Consider the following 18,443-nt stretch of genomic DNA (forward strand, 5'->3'; position numbering starts at 1 on the left):
GGCAGTTATAAGAGTCGAGGGACATGAAAGGGAAGCAGTGGTTGGGAAGGGAGTGAGACAGGGTTGTAGCCTCTCCCCGATGTTGTTCAATCTGTATATTGAGCAAGCAGTAAAGGAAACAAAAGAAAAATTCGGAGTAGGTATTAAAATTCATGGAGAAGAAATAAAAACTTTGAGGTTCGCCGATGACATTGTAATTCTGTCAGAGACAGCAAAGGACTTGGAAGAGCAGTTGAATGGAATGGACAGTGTCTTGAAAGGAGGATATAAGATGAACATCAACAAAAGCAAAACAAGGATAATGGAATGTAGTCTAATTAAGTCGGGTGATGCTGAGGGAATTAGATTAGGAAATGAGGCACTTAAAGTAGTAAAGGAGTTTTGCTATTTGGGGAGCAAAATAACTGATGATGGTCGAAGTAGAGAGGATATAAAATGTAGGCTGGCAATGGCAAGGAAAGCGTTTCTGAAGAAGAGAAATTTGTTAACATCCAGTATAGATTTAAGTGTCAGGAAGTCATTTCTGAAAGTATTCGTATGGAGTGTAGCCATGTATGGAAGTGAAACATGGACGATAAATAGTTTGGACAAGAAGAGAATAGAAGCTTTCGAAATGTGGTGCTACAGAAGAATGCTGAAGATTAGATGGGTAGATCACATAACTAATGAGGAAGTATTGAATAGGATTGGGGAGAAGAGAAGTTTGTGGCACAACTTGACCAGAAGAAGGGATCGGTTGGTAGGACATGTTCTGAGGCATCAAGGGATCACCAATTTAGTATTGGAGGGCAGCGTGGAGGGTAAAAATCGTAGAGGGAGACCAAGAGATGAATACACTAAGCAGATTCAGAAGGATGTAGGTTGCAGTAGGTACTGGGAGATGAAAAAGCTTGCACAGGATAGAGTAGCATGGAGAGCTGCATCAAACCAGTCTCAGGACTGAAGACCACAACAACAACAACAACAACAACAACAATACCTTCTATATTTCACGTTCCCGAAAAGTACATAACGTAGGCGTTACATACATACAAACATATATATAAGCTTAAACTTACGAGAAGCGTAAAAGAACAGAATAATGGCACATAGGAAGACTTTAGTACTCTGGTTTCATTTTTCGGCGGGACAAATCTAACGTTGTGTGCATCTTGTGACACAAACGGGGAGGAAAAGCGACCACATCGAAACCTGGGTGTTGGGCCACGAAATGTCATGATGTCACTGTGATCATTGTTGCCATGGACTACCGGTATGTAACTCCTCATCTTTTAGTGCAAGATTTGACCACTATTCCAAGAGCAACGTTAATCCGTTTACAGTACAGGCTGATTCGTTTTGATTAAAAGCACTGCTTTGCAGAAAATGTGCGTAATGCCAAATTCCTGTGGCTGTAATTGAGATTATACTGCCTGCGGTCAATGGCTGCTGCTAGCCACCCCATCTGTAGCAAACGTGAGCTCGTATGCTGACGGACAGCCGATGGAACTTCACACTAAGAATCGGACAGTGTTCAAAATGTCGTTTGTATTCCGCCAGGTGATGTTTCCTGCTGAATAGGTGGTCTAGCTGCAAGCTTTTGCAATTTCGACGCTTTTTAGCTCATTGGATGACTTTTGTGGACATATGTTCCCATCCTTAATTTGTTACTCAAGACATCCAGCGTCCGTCGGGATTTGTCGGTATTGTTTCGTTACACTCTGTATATCAGTTGCGATGCGAGTAGGTGGAATTGTGGGTGCTACTGGTGCCGATCATCACTTTAGAGAAACTATTGAAGCCGAACTTACATCATTACTTCCCCACTGTATGGTTTCATATTTTAACATTTCAGTGTTTGCACCACGCAAAAAGCACAGTGTTCTATTGCACGTCACACTCAGCATCAAATCTTCCCATGTTTCTCCAGCATTTAATGTCAATGAACGGTAGCTTTGTATCGAAACGAAACAAGTACAACTTGAGCAAAGCATTCATTGCCTTTCAGATTCGAAACCTTGCCAGGTATTCTCCGTTGGGAATCGTAGTAGCTTTACAAAGCAGTTCATTCTGCCAGACATTGATGTAAATATAATAGTATGAAAGCTTAATCATCTGTACTGTTCTTGCATTTGACGTGCTGCTTGTGATAAATCTTTTGTTTGATATGTGATTTCTGTAGAATACGTAAACAAATGATATTGTGTTCTCTAGACGAGTAATTGTCGACCGATTTGTCTACAGAAGTTCTCGAACCAGTTATTTTGTGGCTCAGGTAAACCTGGCAGCACAGACTGAATCGTAATACGAATATCACGAGATAATAATTAAAAATGTACTACCCTTAGTTAATTAATATATAAATCCTTCACTGCATCACAAAGTATTTGTAAAACGGGCGCGTCAGGAAACTTGTGTGAAGAAACTATAGAACAATAATTTTGTATTTTTCAGTACAGCCGAACAGTAAGTATTCTACGATTGGATAATAAACTGGCTTGATGATACACTGTTGTTGTTGTTGTGGTCTTCAGTCCTGAGACTGGTTTGATGCAGCTCTCCATGCTACTCTATCCTGTGCAAGCTTCTTCATCTCCCAGTACCTACTGCAACCTATATCCTTCTGAATCTGCTTAGTGTATTCATCTCTTGGTCTCCCTCTACGATTTTTACCCTCCACGCTGCCCTCCAATGCTAAATTTGTGATCCCTTGATGCCTCAAAACATGTCCTACCAACCGATCCCTTCTTCTAGTCAAGTTGTGCCACAAACTTCTCTTCTCCCCAATCCTATTCAATACCTCCTCATTAGATACGTGATCTACCCACCTTATCTTCAGCATTCTTCTGTAGCACCACATTTCGAAAGCTTCTATTCTCTTCTTGTCCAAACTGGTTATCGTCCATGTTTCACTTCCATACATGGCTACACTCCATACAAATACTTTCAGAAACGACTTCCTGACACTTAAATCTATACTCGATGTTAACAAATTCCTTTTCTTCAGAAACGCTTTCCTTGCCATTGCCAGTCTACATTTTATATCCTCTCTACTTCGACCATCATCAGTTATTTTACTCCCTAAATAGCAAAACTCCTTTACTACTTTAAGTGTCTCATTTCCTAATCTAATCCCCTCAGCATCACCCGATTTAATTTGACTACATTCCATTATCCTCGTTTTGCTTTTGTTGATGTTCATCTTATATCCTCCTTTCAAGACACTGTCCATTCCGTTCAACTGCTCTTCCAAGTCCTTTGCTGTCTCTGACAGAATTACAATGTCATCAGCGAACCTCAAAGTTTTTATTTCTTCTCCAAGGACTTTAATACCTACTCCGAACTTTTCTTTTGTTTCCTTTACTGCTTGCTCAACATACAGATTGAATAACATCGGGGAGAGGCTACAACCCTGTCTTACTCCCTTCCCAACCACTGCTTCCCTTTCATGCCCCTCGACTCTTATGACTGCCATCTGGTTTCTGTACAAATTGTAAATAGCCTTTCGCTCCCTGTATTTCACCCCTGCCACCTTCAGAATTAACGTTGTCAAAAGCTTTCTCTATGTCTACAAATGCTAGAAACGTAGGTTTGCCTTTTCTTAATCTTTCTTCTAAGGTTAGTATTGCCTCACGTGTTCCAACATTTCTGCGGAATCCAAACTGATCTTCCCCGAGGTCCGCTTCTACCAGTTAGTATTTTGCAGCTGTGACTTATTAAACTGATAGTTCGGTAATTTTCACATCTGTCAACACCTGCTTTCTTTGGGATTGGAATTATTATATTCTTCTTGAAGTCTGTGGGTATTTCGCCTGTCTCATACATCTTGCTCACCAGATGGTAGAGTTTTGTCATGACTGGCTCTCCCAAGGCCGTCAGTAGTTCTAATGGAATGTTGTCTACTCCCGGGGCCTTGTTTCGACTCAGGTCTTTCAGTGCTCTGTCAAACTCTGATGATACACTAGAGGAATTATTTCACATCCTGAAGAAAAATCCCTTAGTAATTGTTTGTACCACAAATTCAGTTGTGTAAGTAAAGTTATATTAATACTGATTTCATGGGCAAGATTTTTTCCGAGCCATAGCTATGTATCGCGTTTCTTGTACTGGTAGGGATTCCTATCGCATGTGACAGTTATTTCGAGGGCTCGCATTTCGAGTTTTGTAACAATCGATATTGGCGTTAAGTCCCCTGGAAATTGTTTATCCAACAGGAAGTGATAATTTTAATGGATCGTTCTTGATGTGTGCAGGATGTGCTGAGACAGTAAAAGGTTCTCTTGCAATATATAACAATCAGTCGTTTCTTCCCCCTTAGCGGACAACGCTAAAAGGAAAATACGATAAGGTTTGACAGAAAGTACCAAACAAAAACTAAAAACCAAAGCAACTAGGTTTTCTATTTTTGTATATTATTCATGTAAATAGTAATCACTAATATCATTCAGAAAGAAGTAAATTATCCAGTAACCAAGAAATGTGAAATTAATGTAAATCATTACAAGTAGAGAAGTTTTTTTCTGTTTGCGCTTGTTCACATTGTGTTCAGTTCGGTACTGTAACAATAAGTTTATCCAGCGATTAAGTCTGCAAAAAGTTAGTGCGTGGGGTGGTAAATTTTTGTTTAAGATGTTTTGAGTATTTTTGTCATATCTGAATTGAATTTGAATCATGGCGACAAGAATTATGATTCTATTATTATCCACTGTCATGTTATTCCAGGTGTAAAACATTCTGGTGAGCAGCCCTTCCTCTTCCTCAGAAAGGACACTGTGTACAACTTCGATCCCGACTCAGAGGAAGAGAGAGTGCGCAGGAATATTTTGCGATACTGGACCAACTTCGCTAAGTATGGGTATGTTGAACATTTACTTGCTTTAGTATGCATTTTGGAGTGTGCAAATACAATACAAATGTCCAATAAATAAACCATTTTGTCTCAGAAAATTGAACATTCAGTTGTGCTAAACGAGTCATCTTTTTGTTTGTATTAGCAGAAATCACCAACCATTTCACTGTAAGGAAAAAAAAAAAACCGTCGCCCCGCGAAGGAATTATCCTAATGGGACGGAAATCGGTAGATATGATGAACATGTGCACAAATACAGGATGATTTCACAAAATGAGCAAGTCAGAAACATGTTGGTCCGCCTCTGGCCCTTACGCAAGCAGTTATTTGGCTTCGCATTGATTGGTAGACTTTTTGGATGCCCTCCTGAGAGCTACTGCGCTAAATCCTGTCCAATTGGCGCGTTAGGTCGTCAAAAACAGGAGTTGGTTTTAGGGTCGTGCCATTAATGCCCCAAATGTTCTTAGCTGGGGAGAGACTCGTGTCTCTAGACACGTCTCTCTTGTCATCTGGGCTCAGTTCGAAGCGGAACTCATTACTGAAGTCAATTCTACTTCAGTCAATGAGATTACAGCCCGAAGACGTATCTTCAGACGCAGTGGAGAGCGGCGGGGTAGTAAACTGACTGTCGCCCGCCATACGGCGTGACAACCAGGAGTGATGGTCTGCGACACTATTTCGTTTCATAACAGGCCATCTTTGGATGTCACCGCGGCACTCACGAGTCAGGGGCTCGTACTGTTAGCCAATCAACAGATTGTAATAATACTTAGAAAATGTATTTTAGTACAAACATACACTTTTTAATTCAACAATGCCTGTTGACATTAACAAACTAGAAGTAGAGTAAATTAGAATGTCAGTGCTGTTTGTTTCAGGATTATAGTGGGAGTTGTTTACAAGATAGTATATTTTGAAAGGTTCCAACAGCAGCACTGTTCCAACACCGGCACTTGCTCTCTAACTGTGGTGGTACACACTATAAACACTAAAGAACAACACAAAAGCATACACCAGTTGTGTGGATTCTGACTGGTAACGAGACAGCGTACAAGACTGGTATCAAACGACAGCTGCACACGTGTTAGCATTTCAACGGATATATCTAAGATACGTAGATTCATACCATCGGGTGTATTTAGTATGCCCTTGTAGACAGTGTCTTTCAGCTTTCCCCACAGAAAAAAGTCTACAGACATCAAATCCAGGGAACTGGCTGGCCAAGGTACTGGTCCTCTGCCGGCCGCGGTGGCCGAGCGGTTCTAGGCGCTTCAGTCCGGAACCGCGCGACTGCTACGGTCGTAGTTTCGAATCCTGTCTCGAGCATGGATGTGTCTGATGTCCTTAGGTTAGTTAGGTTTAAGTAGTTCTAAAGTCTAGGGTACTGATGACCTCAGATGTTAAGTCCCATAGTGCTCAGAGCCATTTGAACTGGTCCTCTGATGTGAATCGGGTGCAACCCATGTCGAAGGAGAATCCGTAGGTCACTTGCCTGACTCATACCACATCCTCAGATATTCCGCGGGAACTAACTGCAACTGTAGCAAGAAGAATAATTTCACCTTATTCTGTCGTCAATCGTTTCCTTCTGTTACGTTGTCTAGGTGTTACACTTCCATCACCACGTAACAGGTTGAAGGGGTTGATAAATAACTGCCGAGATGATTGACGTCTATTGGGATATCTTGCTGCGTATAACGCACTAGACCACTCTCCACACAGTATGACCATACGTTTTCTGCACTGGTAAATCCCACCGTCCTCTCAAGAGCTACGGCTTTGACTCTGACACACTAGCTGACTAGCAAGTCGCAATGCACTCAAGGGACACACAAGCACACTGTAAGTAAACGTAACATCGTACCTAGCAACGAAGCGAGTTAAAATGCACAAATGAGGTCGGTGCAGAAATTTTTCGAAATAAGATATCTCGTAAAAGACTCTCACTAGAATTCTGCAACGAACGACAGTAACATTCTAATTTAGCCTAGTTTTAGTTTGCTAGTGTCAATAGGCACTGTTCCGTTAAAAAAAACACACTTTCTAAGCATTATTACAAAATGGTTCAAATGGCTCTGAGCACTATGGGACTTAAGACGGCATCAGTCCCCTAGAACGTAGAACTACTTAAACCTAACTAACCTAAGGACATCACACACATCCATGCCCGAGGCAGGATTCGAACCTACGACCGTAGTGGTCGCGCGGTTCCAGACTGTAGCGCCTAGAACCGCTCGGCCACCCCGGCCGGCTAAGTATTATGACAATCTGTTTATTGGCTACCAATACGAGCCACTGACTACCTATCCTTTTTGTGAAACTGCACATGAATAGCACTTTCCATTTCCGCAATATTCGAGTTTTAGGTAATTCACTCTGTAGACAAAAAACCATCACCCAACAAACTAGTACAATTATATATCTCAACAGCTCCGAAAATGACGAGCAGATTGAAAGAATGTAACTGAGTTAAAAGACATTATTATCCTCTCCTGTATCAACCTTTTCATCTCAGAGTAGCACCTACAAACCACATCCTCAATTATTTACTGGATACATTGCTAGTGTCAATAGGCACTGTTCCGTTAAAAAAAACACACTTTCTAAGTATTATTACAAAATGGTTCAAATGGCTCTGAGCAGTCTGTCATCCTCTGCAGTTTTTATCCTCTGCTGCTCCCTCTAGTAGCACGGAAGTTATTGCCCGATGTCTTAGGAGATGTCCTATCGTCCAGTCGCTTCATCTTGCCAGTGTTTCCCACATATTCCTTTCTTCGCCGATTCTGCGGAGAAACTCATCACTTCTTATCTTACCAGTCCACCGAATTTCCAAAATTCGTCTATAGTACCACATCTCAAATGATTCTGTTCTCTTCCTTTCCAGTTGTCCCACAGTCCATACCTCCCTGCCATACAATTCTGTGCTCCAAACGTACATTCGCAGAAATTTGTTCCTCGAATTAAAACAGATGTTTGACACTACTAGACTTCTCTTGGCCAGGAATGCCCTTCTAGCCAATCCTACTTTGCTGTTTGTGTTCTCCGTGCTCCGTCGGCCGTAGCCATAAGCATCAGAATTCATTAGCTTAATCTACTTCTTGATCACTAATATTGATGTTAAGTTTCTCGCTGTTGCCATCTGTGCTACTTTCCATTACTTTCTTCTTTCTTCGATGTACTCTCAGTCCATATTCTGTACTCAATAGACTACTCTTTCCATTCAACAGATCGCTTACTTCTTGTTCACTTTCACTCAGGATAGCAATATCAGCGAATCTTGTCATTGATATTCTTTCGCCTTGGGTTAATCCCGCTTTTCAGTCTTTCTTTTATTTCCGTCATTGCTTCGTCGACGTACAGATTGAATAGCAGAGGCAAAAGACTTCATCCCTGTCTTACACGCTTTTTAATCTGTGCACCTCGTTCTCCGTCTTCCTCTCTCACTGTTCTTTCTTGGTTCTTGTACATATTGTATATTACCAGTCTTCCCCTATAGCTTACCCACATTCTTTTCAGAACTTCGAACATACTGCACCACTTTGCACTGTCGAACACTTTTTCCAAATCGACAAATCTTATGAACGTGCCTTGATTTTTCTTTAGCCTTGGTTTTATTATCAACCACAATTTCAGAACTGAACCTCTTGTGCCTTTATCTTTCCTTAAGCTAACAAATCCTCAATCTTGTGTTCCATTCTTCTGTGCATTGTTCTTGTCAGATACTTGGATGCATGAGCTGTTAGTCCAATTGTGCGATAATTCTCGCACTTATCAGTTCTTACAGTCTTGGGAATTGTGAAGACGATATTTTCCCAAAAGTCTGATGGTATATTGCCAGTCTCATATATTCTACACAACAATGTGAACAGTCATTTCGTTGCCCCTTTGCCCAGTGATTTTAGAAATTCCGATGGAATATTATCAATCTCTTGTGCCTCATTTGATTTTAAGTCCTCCAAAACTCTTCTAAATTCTGAATTAACACTATATCCACTATTTCACCCCTATCGACTCCTGTTTCTTCTTCTATAACGGCATCAGATCAGCCCTCCCCCTCATAGAGACCCTCAATGTACTCTTTCCACCTATTCTCTTTCTCCTCTGCATTTAACAGTGGAATTCCTTTTGCCCTATTAATGTTACCGTCCTTGCTTTTAATTTCGCCGATGGTTGTTTTGACTTTTCTAAGTGCTGAGTCAGTCCCACCGACAATCATTTCTTTTTCGATTTCTTAACGGTTTTTCATATACCCATTTCACCTTAGCTTCCCTTCCCTTCCTATTTATTTCATTCCTAAGTGGCTTGTATTTCTGTTTTGCTGAATTTCCCTGAACATTTTTGTACGTCCTTCTTTCGTTGACAACTGAAGTATTTCCTCTGTTACCCGCGGTTTCTTCTCCATTTCCTTCCTTGTACCCACGTTTTTCTCTGCAACATCTGAAGTGGCCCTTTTTAGAGATACCTATTCCTTTTCAACTAAACTGCCTACTTATGTACTCATTATCGCGGTATGTATAGCCTCAGGGAACTTCAAAGGTATCTCATCAATCCTTAGTACTTTCTTACCCCACTTCTTTGTGCACTGATTCCTCCTGACTAAACTTCAGCCTCATTTCAACATCACCGCTGCGGTCGCAGGTTCGAATCCTGACTCGGGCATGGATGGGTGTGATGTCCTTAGGTTAGTTGGGTTTAATTAGTGCTAAGTTCTAGGGGACTGATGACCTTAGAAGTTAAGTCCCATAGTGCTCAGAGCCATTTGAACCATTTTTGAGTCCGTATATGCTCCTGGGCGCACCTTGCAATCCAATATCTGACTTCGGAATATCTGCTTGAGGCCGGCGTAATCTGACTGAAATCCTCCTGTATCCCCCGGTCTTTTCCAACCTCCTTTTGTGATTCTTGCACAGAAAATTCGCTATTAACATCTGAAATTAGTCTTTCTCCTCTCTTATTCCTACTACCAAACCCATATTCTCCCGTAATCATTTCTTCTACACCTTTCTCTACAACTGATTTCCAATCCCCCATGACAATTAGATTTTCCTCTCTCTCTTCACGTACTGAATTGCCCGTTCAATATCCTCATATACTTTCTCTACCTCTTCATATTGTGCCTGCTACATCGGCATGTATACCTGAACTACGGTTGTGGGCGTTGGTTTGCGGTCGATTCTGATGAAAACAATCATATCACCGAACTGTTCATGGGAACTCACTTTCCTATTCGTAACGAATCCTGCACCCGTTATAACATTTTCTGCTGCTGTTGATATTACCCTCTACTCGTCTGATCAGAAATCCTTGTTTTCTTTCCATTTCATTTCACTGACCCTCACTATATCTAGACAGAGCCGTAGCATTTCCCTTTTATGAACTTCTAGGTAGCCTACCACGTTCAAACTTCTGAAATGCTACATGCCGACTCGTAGAACGTTATCCTTTCGTAGATTATTCATTCTGTTTCTCATGGTCACCTCCACCTCGGCACCCCCTCTCGGACATCCGAATAGGGGGCTAATCCGGAGTCTTTTTTCCAATGGAAAATCATCATGATACTTCTTACACCGGCAGTCTTTGGCCGCCATTATCAATGATTTTTATTCAAAATTTAAATAGTGGCGAGGTTCGAACCCGGGGCCGAGAACGTTTTGATTACTAATGGAAGACGCTACCTCTTGACTACCGGAATAAGAATCGTAAGGTAGATTGTATACGTTGAAGAGACGTGCAGACATTGGACGGTTTCATACTGATTATACACTCCTGGAAATTGAAATAAGAACACCGTGAATTCATTGTCCCAGGAAGGGGAAACTTTATTGACACATTCCTGGGTCCAGATACATCACATGATCACACTGACAGAACCACAGGCACATAGACACAGGCAACAGAGCATGCACAATGTCGGCACTAGTACAGTGTATATCCACCTTTCGCAGCAATGCAGGCTGCTATTCTCCCATGGAGACGATCGTAGAGATGCTGGATGTAGTCCTGTGGAACGGCTTGCCATGCCATTTCCACCTGGCGCCTCAGTTGGACCAGCGTTCGTGCTGGACGTGCAGACCGCGTGAGACGACGCTTCATCCAGTCCCAAACATGCTCAATGGGGGACAGATCCGGAGATCTTGCTGGCCAGGGTAGTTGACTTACACCTTCTAGAGCACGTTGGGTGGCACGGGATACATGCGGACGTGCATTGTCCTGTTGGAACAGCAAGTTCCCTTGCCGGTCTAGGAATGGTAGAACGATGGGTTCGATGACGGTTTGGATGTACCGTGCACTATTCAGTGTCCCCTCGACGATCACCAGTGGTGTACGGCCAGTGTAGGAGATCGCTCCCCACACCATGATGCCGGGTGTTGGCCCTGTGTGCCTCGGTCGTATGCAGTCCTGATTGTGGCGCTCACCTGCACGGCGCCAAACACGCATACGACCATCATTGGCACCAAGGCAGAAGCGACTCTCATCGCTGAAGACGACACGTCTCCATTCGTCCCTCCATTCACGCCTGTCGCGACACCACTGGAGGCGGGCTGCACGATATTGGGGCGTGAGCGGAAGACGGCCTAACGGTGTGCGGGACCGTAGCCCAGCTTCATGGAGACGGTTGCGAATGGTCCTCGCCGATACCCCAGGAGCAACAGTGTCCCTAATTTGCTGGGAAGTGGCGGTGCGGTCCCCTACGGCACTGCGTAGGATCCTATGGTCTTGGCGTGCATCCGTGCGTCGCTGCGGTCCGGTCCCAGGTCGACGGGCACGTGCACCTTCCGCCGACCACTGGTGACAACATCGATGTACTGTGGAGACCTCACGCCCCACGTGTTGAGCAATTCGGCGGTACGTCCACCCGGCCTCCCGCATGCCCACTATACGCCCTCGCTCAAAGTCCGTCAACTGCACATACGGTTCACGTCCACACTGTCGCGGCATGCTACCAGTGTTAAAGACTGCGATGGAGCTCCGTATGCCACGGCAAACTGGCTGACACTGACGGCGGCGGTGCACAAATGCTGCGCAGCTAGCGCCATTCGACGGCCAACACCGCGGTTCCTGGTGTGTCGGCTGTGCCGTGCGTGTGATCATTGCTTGTTCAGCCCTCTCGCAGTGTCCGGAGCAAGTATGGTGGGTCTGACACACCGGTGTCAATGTGTTCTTTTTTCCATTTCCAGGAGTGTATATTAACAAGAAAGAGATTTCGGTACCAAAAGACATTTCCAGTCGCAGATGTGGACTCTGATCACAGTTTATTGATTATTAATTGTAGAACAACACTGAAGAATTTGCAAAAATGTAGGAAATTAAGGAGACGGTGTAACGTTCCTGCTGGTAATAGGAAAAATGCAAAGTGGATTAATTAACCCCTCAAACTTTCGTAATGTTAGCAGTCACACGGCAAACTCAAATTTTAACCCTCATATGCTTCATTCTGGGTTCCTGATTATAACACTTCCCACCCAAAAGATGTGCCAGTATCTAACAAGATGAATTTCAGCAAGTAGTACCAGCGCTCATTTTCCGTAGCACACCTGAATGCAACTCGCTTACATCTTATCTTGTAGACGTCATCCCAATTAGTTTCTCCTCCGCAGGCCGCACGCTTCAGTGTGAATGCAGGAAACAGTGCATTACAAACTGGCAAATCGGAAAGAATTCAGTGCCACTAAATAATTAAAAATTACGGAATTTAGGAGGCCACTTGTTTTTTATTTCTATTTGTATGACAATGATATAAAGAAAAAATTTCTGAGAGCCATTCTGCTGTCAATACTTGTTTTTGGATACGTTTTGTTTGTAGAACACTCTAAAAGTCACAAAAAATGCTTCACACGATCTCACAGTTCACACGATATCACAAAAATGTTCTTCGAAGCAGCTTTTAACGATTCAATTAATTTTTACTAGAAATCGCATTCGAGACATTAAAGTACGAGCTGCCTGCCCGGAAACCGAACATAGATTCCTGGTGAGCTATCTTAACTAGTGGACGCATGCTGCCTTAGGTCAGTTGTTGCATCTGTGACTATCAAGTCTCAACATCAACTTGAATTTCTGTTTCTTTTTACGTGATGTTTGAAAGTTACTGCTATCAGTGCAAGTAGCGTCACAAGAACAGTTGGAGGTGCATATTAATATTGAAAATGCTGATAGTGATGCCCTTCTGAACAAAGCCTTCCAGGCGAGTCCCTGTTGTCTGTAAGGTTCCAGCACAGGTCTCAAGCTCTTTGACCATCTGTTGCGTGACGTGAAGTGTACGCTTCTACCTTACAGTAAATCTTCCCATGCTGAATGAAAAAAATGTAGCAGTAAAAAATAATGAAATGTAGGAGGAGATGTAGCATAAACGCCACAATGGGACCTGGATAAACTATAAGAACAAGAGATTGTTGAGAGTTTCAAAGAGAGCATTAGGCAAGACTGACTGAAACAGGAGAGTGGTATACAGTAGAAGACGTGTGACAAACTTTAAGAGATGAAATAGTAAAGGCAGCAGAGGTTCAAGTAGATAAACAGACAAGGCCCATTAGAAATCCTTGGATATCACAGGAGATATTGAGTTTAACTGATAAAAGGAGAAAATATAAAACTGCAAATGAAGCAGGTGTGAAATGAGATTGAGTGAAAGCGCCAAATGGCTAAGCAGGAGTGCCTAGAGGAGCAACGCGGGACTACAGAAGCATGCATAAATAGTGAAGAGACAGATACTGCCTATGGGAAGATTAAAGAGGCCTTTGGAGGAAAGAGAAACAGCTATGTGAATATCGAGAGCTAAGATGGGAACTTGTACCAGGGAAAGGTAATGCGTGAACATTGATAAAACCGATGAAGTGCAGCGAAGGATTTCTGACTGGAAATGGAGGAAAAAATGTCCTATTAACTTGGAAATGGACAGTGTGCCTGTGACAACAAAAAGTCGTCCCGGAACACAGTCTCAATAGATGTTCAAAGCGGCCTCCATGGGATGCAGTACACACGGCTGCACATAATCATATTTCGGCTTACACCATGTTGGCGTGCCACTTGTCTGGAGTTTGTACTAGGGCTCGCCTCAATGTCCTGTAGAATCTGGTCCTCCAAATCCGTCACCTTCCTGCAGGATCATCTGTCTGCAAAGGACCCGTGATCACACAAACGCTCAAAAAGGGCTTGAAATGTTGTTTGGTGTGGTTTGTGTCTGTGAGGGTACTTGTTTTGGTGCTACCTCTCGACCGTTTCCATCTGCCTGGCCGTACAAAAACACCATCTCGGCTTGTTGCCGACGTGAAAACCGGACCATACTGCTGCTTTCGGTACGCTTCGTCAGTCACACAGCATGTAACTTACAAGGAACGCATGACATGTAGTCAGACGAACTCATTCATTAACGTCATCTACAACGACAACGATGCACTTCCGGCCATATGGTCATAGGACCTTTTTTCCTTGATTGCAACTCAGGAATCCGTCCCTGCAGTTTGTCGAAATGAACTTGAAGGCAATATTATGCGAAGGTAATAGGAAATAGATGAATATGAGATGGGAGGTACGATACTGTGAGAATAATATGACAGAGAAGATAAAAGATCTAAGCTGAAACAAGACCCCTGGTCAGACGTAATTTGCTCAGAACTGATATCGTTTGGAGAGCCAGCCATGACAACACTATTCCACCTGGTGAGCAACGTGACAGGTGCTGACGGGTGTAAATATTACCGAAATATCAGCTTAATAATTCATGGTTGCAAAATACTATCACAAATAATTTACAGAAGAATGGAAAAGACTGGCAGAGCCAACCTCGGGGAAGATCAGTTTGCCAGCAGAGGTTCCAATAGATAAATAGACAATGCTGTAACATACGAGGAAGTGCTGACTTTATGACTTAGAAGAAAGGTTAAAGGAAGGCGAAACTGTGTTCGTAGCTTTTATGGAAAACTTTTGACAATGTTGAATGGAATACACTCTTTGAAATTCAGAAGATAGAAGGGATAAAATGCGGCAACTAAAAGAAACCAGATGCCAATTATAAGAGTCGAAGGGCATGAAAGGGAAGAGGTGATTGAAAGAGAGAGAGAGGCAGAGCTGTAGTCTATGCCCAATGTTATTCAGACCGTACATAGAACAAGCAGTAAAGGAAGCAAAAGAAAAATGTGAAGGAGGAGTTCAGGTAGGATAAGTAAGAACTCAGATGTTTGCTAGTGACATTGTAATTTTGTCACACAGTAAAGGATTTAGAAGTGCAGTTTCGTGCAATAGACAGTATCTTGGAAGGAAGATATAAGATGAACATTAACAAAAGCAAAACAACGATATTTGAATGTAATTGAATTAAATCAGGCGGTGCTGCGAGAACTAAACTAGGAAATGGGACAATGAAAGTATGAGATGATTTTTGCTGTTTGGGCGGCAAAATAACTGATAATGATCAAAGTAGAGAGTATGTCAAATGTAGATTGGCAATGGCAAGAAACGTGTTTCTGAAGAAGAGAAATTTGTTAACCTCGATATAAATTACCGTTTTCGAAGATATTTGGAATGTATTCTTGTATGGAAGTAAAACATGGAGGAAAAGTAGATCAGACACAAAGAGAATAGAAGCTTTGGAAATGATTTGATGCTACAGAAGAATGCTGAAGATTAGCTGGGTAGTTCTCACTACTAATGAGGAGGTATTGAATAGAATTGGGGCAATAATGTGTGGCATAATTTGACGAAAAGAAGAGACTGTTTAACATGACTCATTCTGAGACATCAGGAAATCTTCAGTTTAATATTGAAGGGAAATGGGGAGGGGGGGGGGGGGGGAGGGAATTGCAGAGGGATATCAAGAGAGCAAGTAAGCAGGTTCAGCAGTTATCTGGAGACAAAAAGGCTTGCTCAAGATACAGTAGCGTTGAGAACTGCGTCAAACCAGTCTTTGCATTTAAGACCACAACAACAACAGCAACAACAACAAACTTCTGAGATAATCTGTTATGAAACCAACGTACATTTGTCTCTTCAATTGACACTGAGAATGCTACGCAACCAGTTGTCAAACGTGTGACATTTTTACCACAAAAAATATCATACATTTGACAACCGTTTGCGCAATATTCTTACAAGGAAACTCCCCATCACATCCGTCTCCGATTCAGTGGTAAGATGGGCCTCTAGATAGCCTGTCAAAAACTGAACACAGATCACGCATGAAAACAGGAAGAAGGTGTGCTGAAGTGTGAAAAAATACAAAACAGAAACAGTGAAAGGTCCAAGTTTAGAAATTTAGGAATATTGAGCGGAAATGAACTGCCCAGAGTCGTGATTAAGTGGTCAACGTGTTGGACTGTGAAGCGGACAAGCTGTGTTCAGAATTCCCTCGTGCCTTTTATTTTATTTTTTCACAACATTATGAACTGTCCGTCCGTCATGGAAATGTTTGTTCCCTTTTTGTAGTCTTGGTAGTCGTCATACTATACACTGGTTATAGAATATAAGTCATGTGGTAAGAATACGTTACCGTCGGAAATAAACGTGATAAATAGTGAGAACAGCCGAGAAACCACATAGACGTCTCACAGAAATGAAAACAACAAATAAACAGGAGTGAACTATGTTACAACAAAGGAATTCAACAGTCAAAGCTTCCAAAACCAAACGCAACTTCAAAACGTTAAAAACGTATGTTCTGACAGAGCATAAAGAAACTGTGTGATTGTAAAACTGTTGCATTCATTTGTTGCTTATGTGACAAACTATTATGTTTTCATCATTTCTTGGAAGTGATTACATTCATATTCATACAAACACCTATATCGGGCAAGGAGTCACACCTCACTCACTTACCTGGGGTACAAATTAGGTACGACGTTAAGAGACTCCTAATATATGACATACCTACTGTCACTAATGCCGTGTGTGACACACCAGGCGTGTTTTCCAACGGAGGATTCGCTTGACTTGTCGCGTTGTCATCAAATGTTTGCGGCTCCTGTTCGAAAGCCACATCCTTTCGGCTGCTAATAGAGTGCTTGTGCAGAATGAACTTTCATTTTAAGTCGCTTCCTTACACCTGACTGTTGCAGGCGGACGTTACACCACGACACAGACACAAATTTCAATGCATATATAAGAGGGCCCAGTGGATATCCCGTCAGAATCTGAACACAGATCAAGCATAAAAACAGAAAGAAGGTGTCATGAACTATGAAAAAATGCAAAATATAAACATTGAACGTTGCAAGGCTAAGAAGTGCAACAATATAGAGCAGCCCGGAAGAGCGACCGCATCGTGGTAGGATGGTCACGGTGTTATATTGTCAAGCGGGCGAACCGTGTTCAAACTTCATTCGTGCCAATATATATATATATATATATATATATCCTTGCACCGTTCAATGTTTATATTTTGCATTTTTTCATAATGTATATATTGGCACGAATGAAGTTTGACCATTCTACCACGATGCGGTCGCTCTGCCGGGCTGCACTTCTTATCCTTGGACCGTTCAATGGTTTATATAGTTTTTCATAGTTCATTACACCTTCTTCCTGGTTTCATGCTTGATCTCTGTTCAGTTTTTTAAGGGCTATCCACTGGGCCCTCTTACCAGTAAATCTGAGCGGGATGCGTTGGGAGTTTCCCCTGTCATCACCGAACCTTCTGAGGGATATTTCAGTGAGTACACGTATAATACCTGGAATATTTGACTGCCTGAAAGTAAAGTGCGAGTGTTACGTTTATCATGTTAGGAAGAACGATGGGAATTAAGTACTCAGATAACGTATATTGCAAACAAGTGCATTTAAAATCTTTATTAGAGGAGAGTACTGGTTGGTGGCACTTGTGTTACGATACCCAGAAGTAATTCCCTGAAGTATACAGACAGGGGCTATGATACATAACACATAGTACTAAGAACACTGAGTGTAGCAGGCGTTAGAGATGAAAAGACGGAAATAATTAACAGTAATTTAGTTCAACAGATAAAATTGAAATGAAATTTTTACTAGTAATTTTTTTCAGATCTTATATTTTTCCCTGAGACATTTATGTCTCTTGTTTATCTACGATAACGACTGAATCAGAAGAAATGAATTAAAATTTGTAAAATTTAATATCGTCTTCGATCTAGACCGAGTCAACATCAGCTTTGTCTTTTGTTTTCAGTAATCCGACCCCAGAGGCAGACCCTGTGGTGTGGGAGCCGTACGACAACACAAACCGCAGCTACTTGCTGATGCAGACCAACTTCACACTTGCCTATGATAAGGACGCAGAGAGGATGGAGTTCTGGAACAAGAATCTTGCGCTACTCCCCTACGCAGACGATCTCTTAGATAATACGAATGCATCGTTTTATGGCGATATGTAGTGGTAACATTCACTGGAGTTCCCAACAGCGTCAAGTGATTTGTGAGAGGAGTTCGTAAAATGCAGGAGTACATCTCGGTTCATAACACCACCGGAACGCCAGTAGACTAACCATGAAATTGTCTATGGGTCCCATTTATCATCCACGTGATGAAAACTGATCGTTACGAAGAACTTCCAAACGTCAATCACTGTAATTATTAAGAGAATTAAGAAATACATGTATTTAACTTCGAAAAGTAATATAGAATCTAAGTTACATGTATAAGTACTACC

At 42.1% G+C, this 18,443-nt stretch overlaps 1 protein-coding gene across 1 annotated transcript in view; it reads left to right on the forward strand.

The window, feature by feature from the left end:
• Positions 1-18,227, forward strand: part of LOC124788741 (cholinesterase-like) — a 75,263-nt gene extending 57,036 nt beyond the window's left edge. The window contains exons 8-9 of the mRNA XM_047256023.1: positions 4,702-4,834; positions 17,964-18,227. Of these exons, the coding sequence (XP_047111979.1) occupies positions 4,702-4,834; positions 17,964-18,168 (338 nt within the window). The 3' untranslated portion in view covers positions 18,169-18,227. The remainder of the gene's footprint in view (positions 1-4,701; positions 4,835-17,963) is intronic.
• Positions 18,228-18,443: the final 216 nt, after the last annotated feature.

Source organism: Schistocerca piceifrons, chromosome 3, assembly GCF_021461385.2.
Source record: "Schistocerca piceifrons isolate TAMUIC-IGC-003096 chromosome 3, iqSchPice1.1, whole genome shotgun sequence".
NCBI lineage: Eukaryota > Metazoa > Arthropoda > Insecta > Orthoptera > Acrididae > Schistocerca > Schistocerca piceifrons.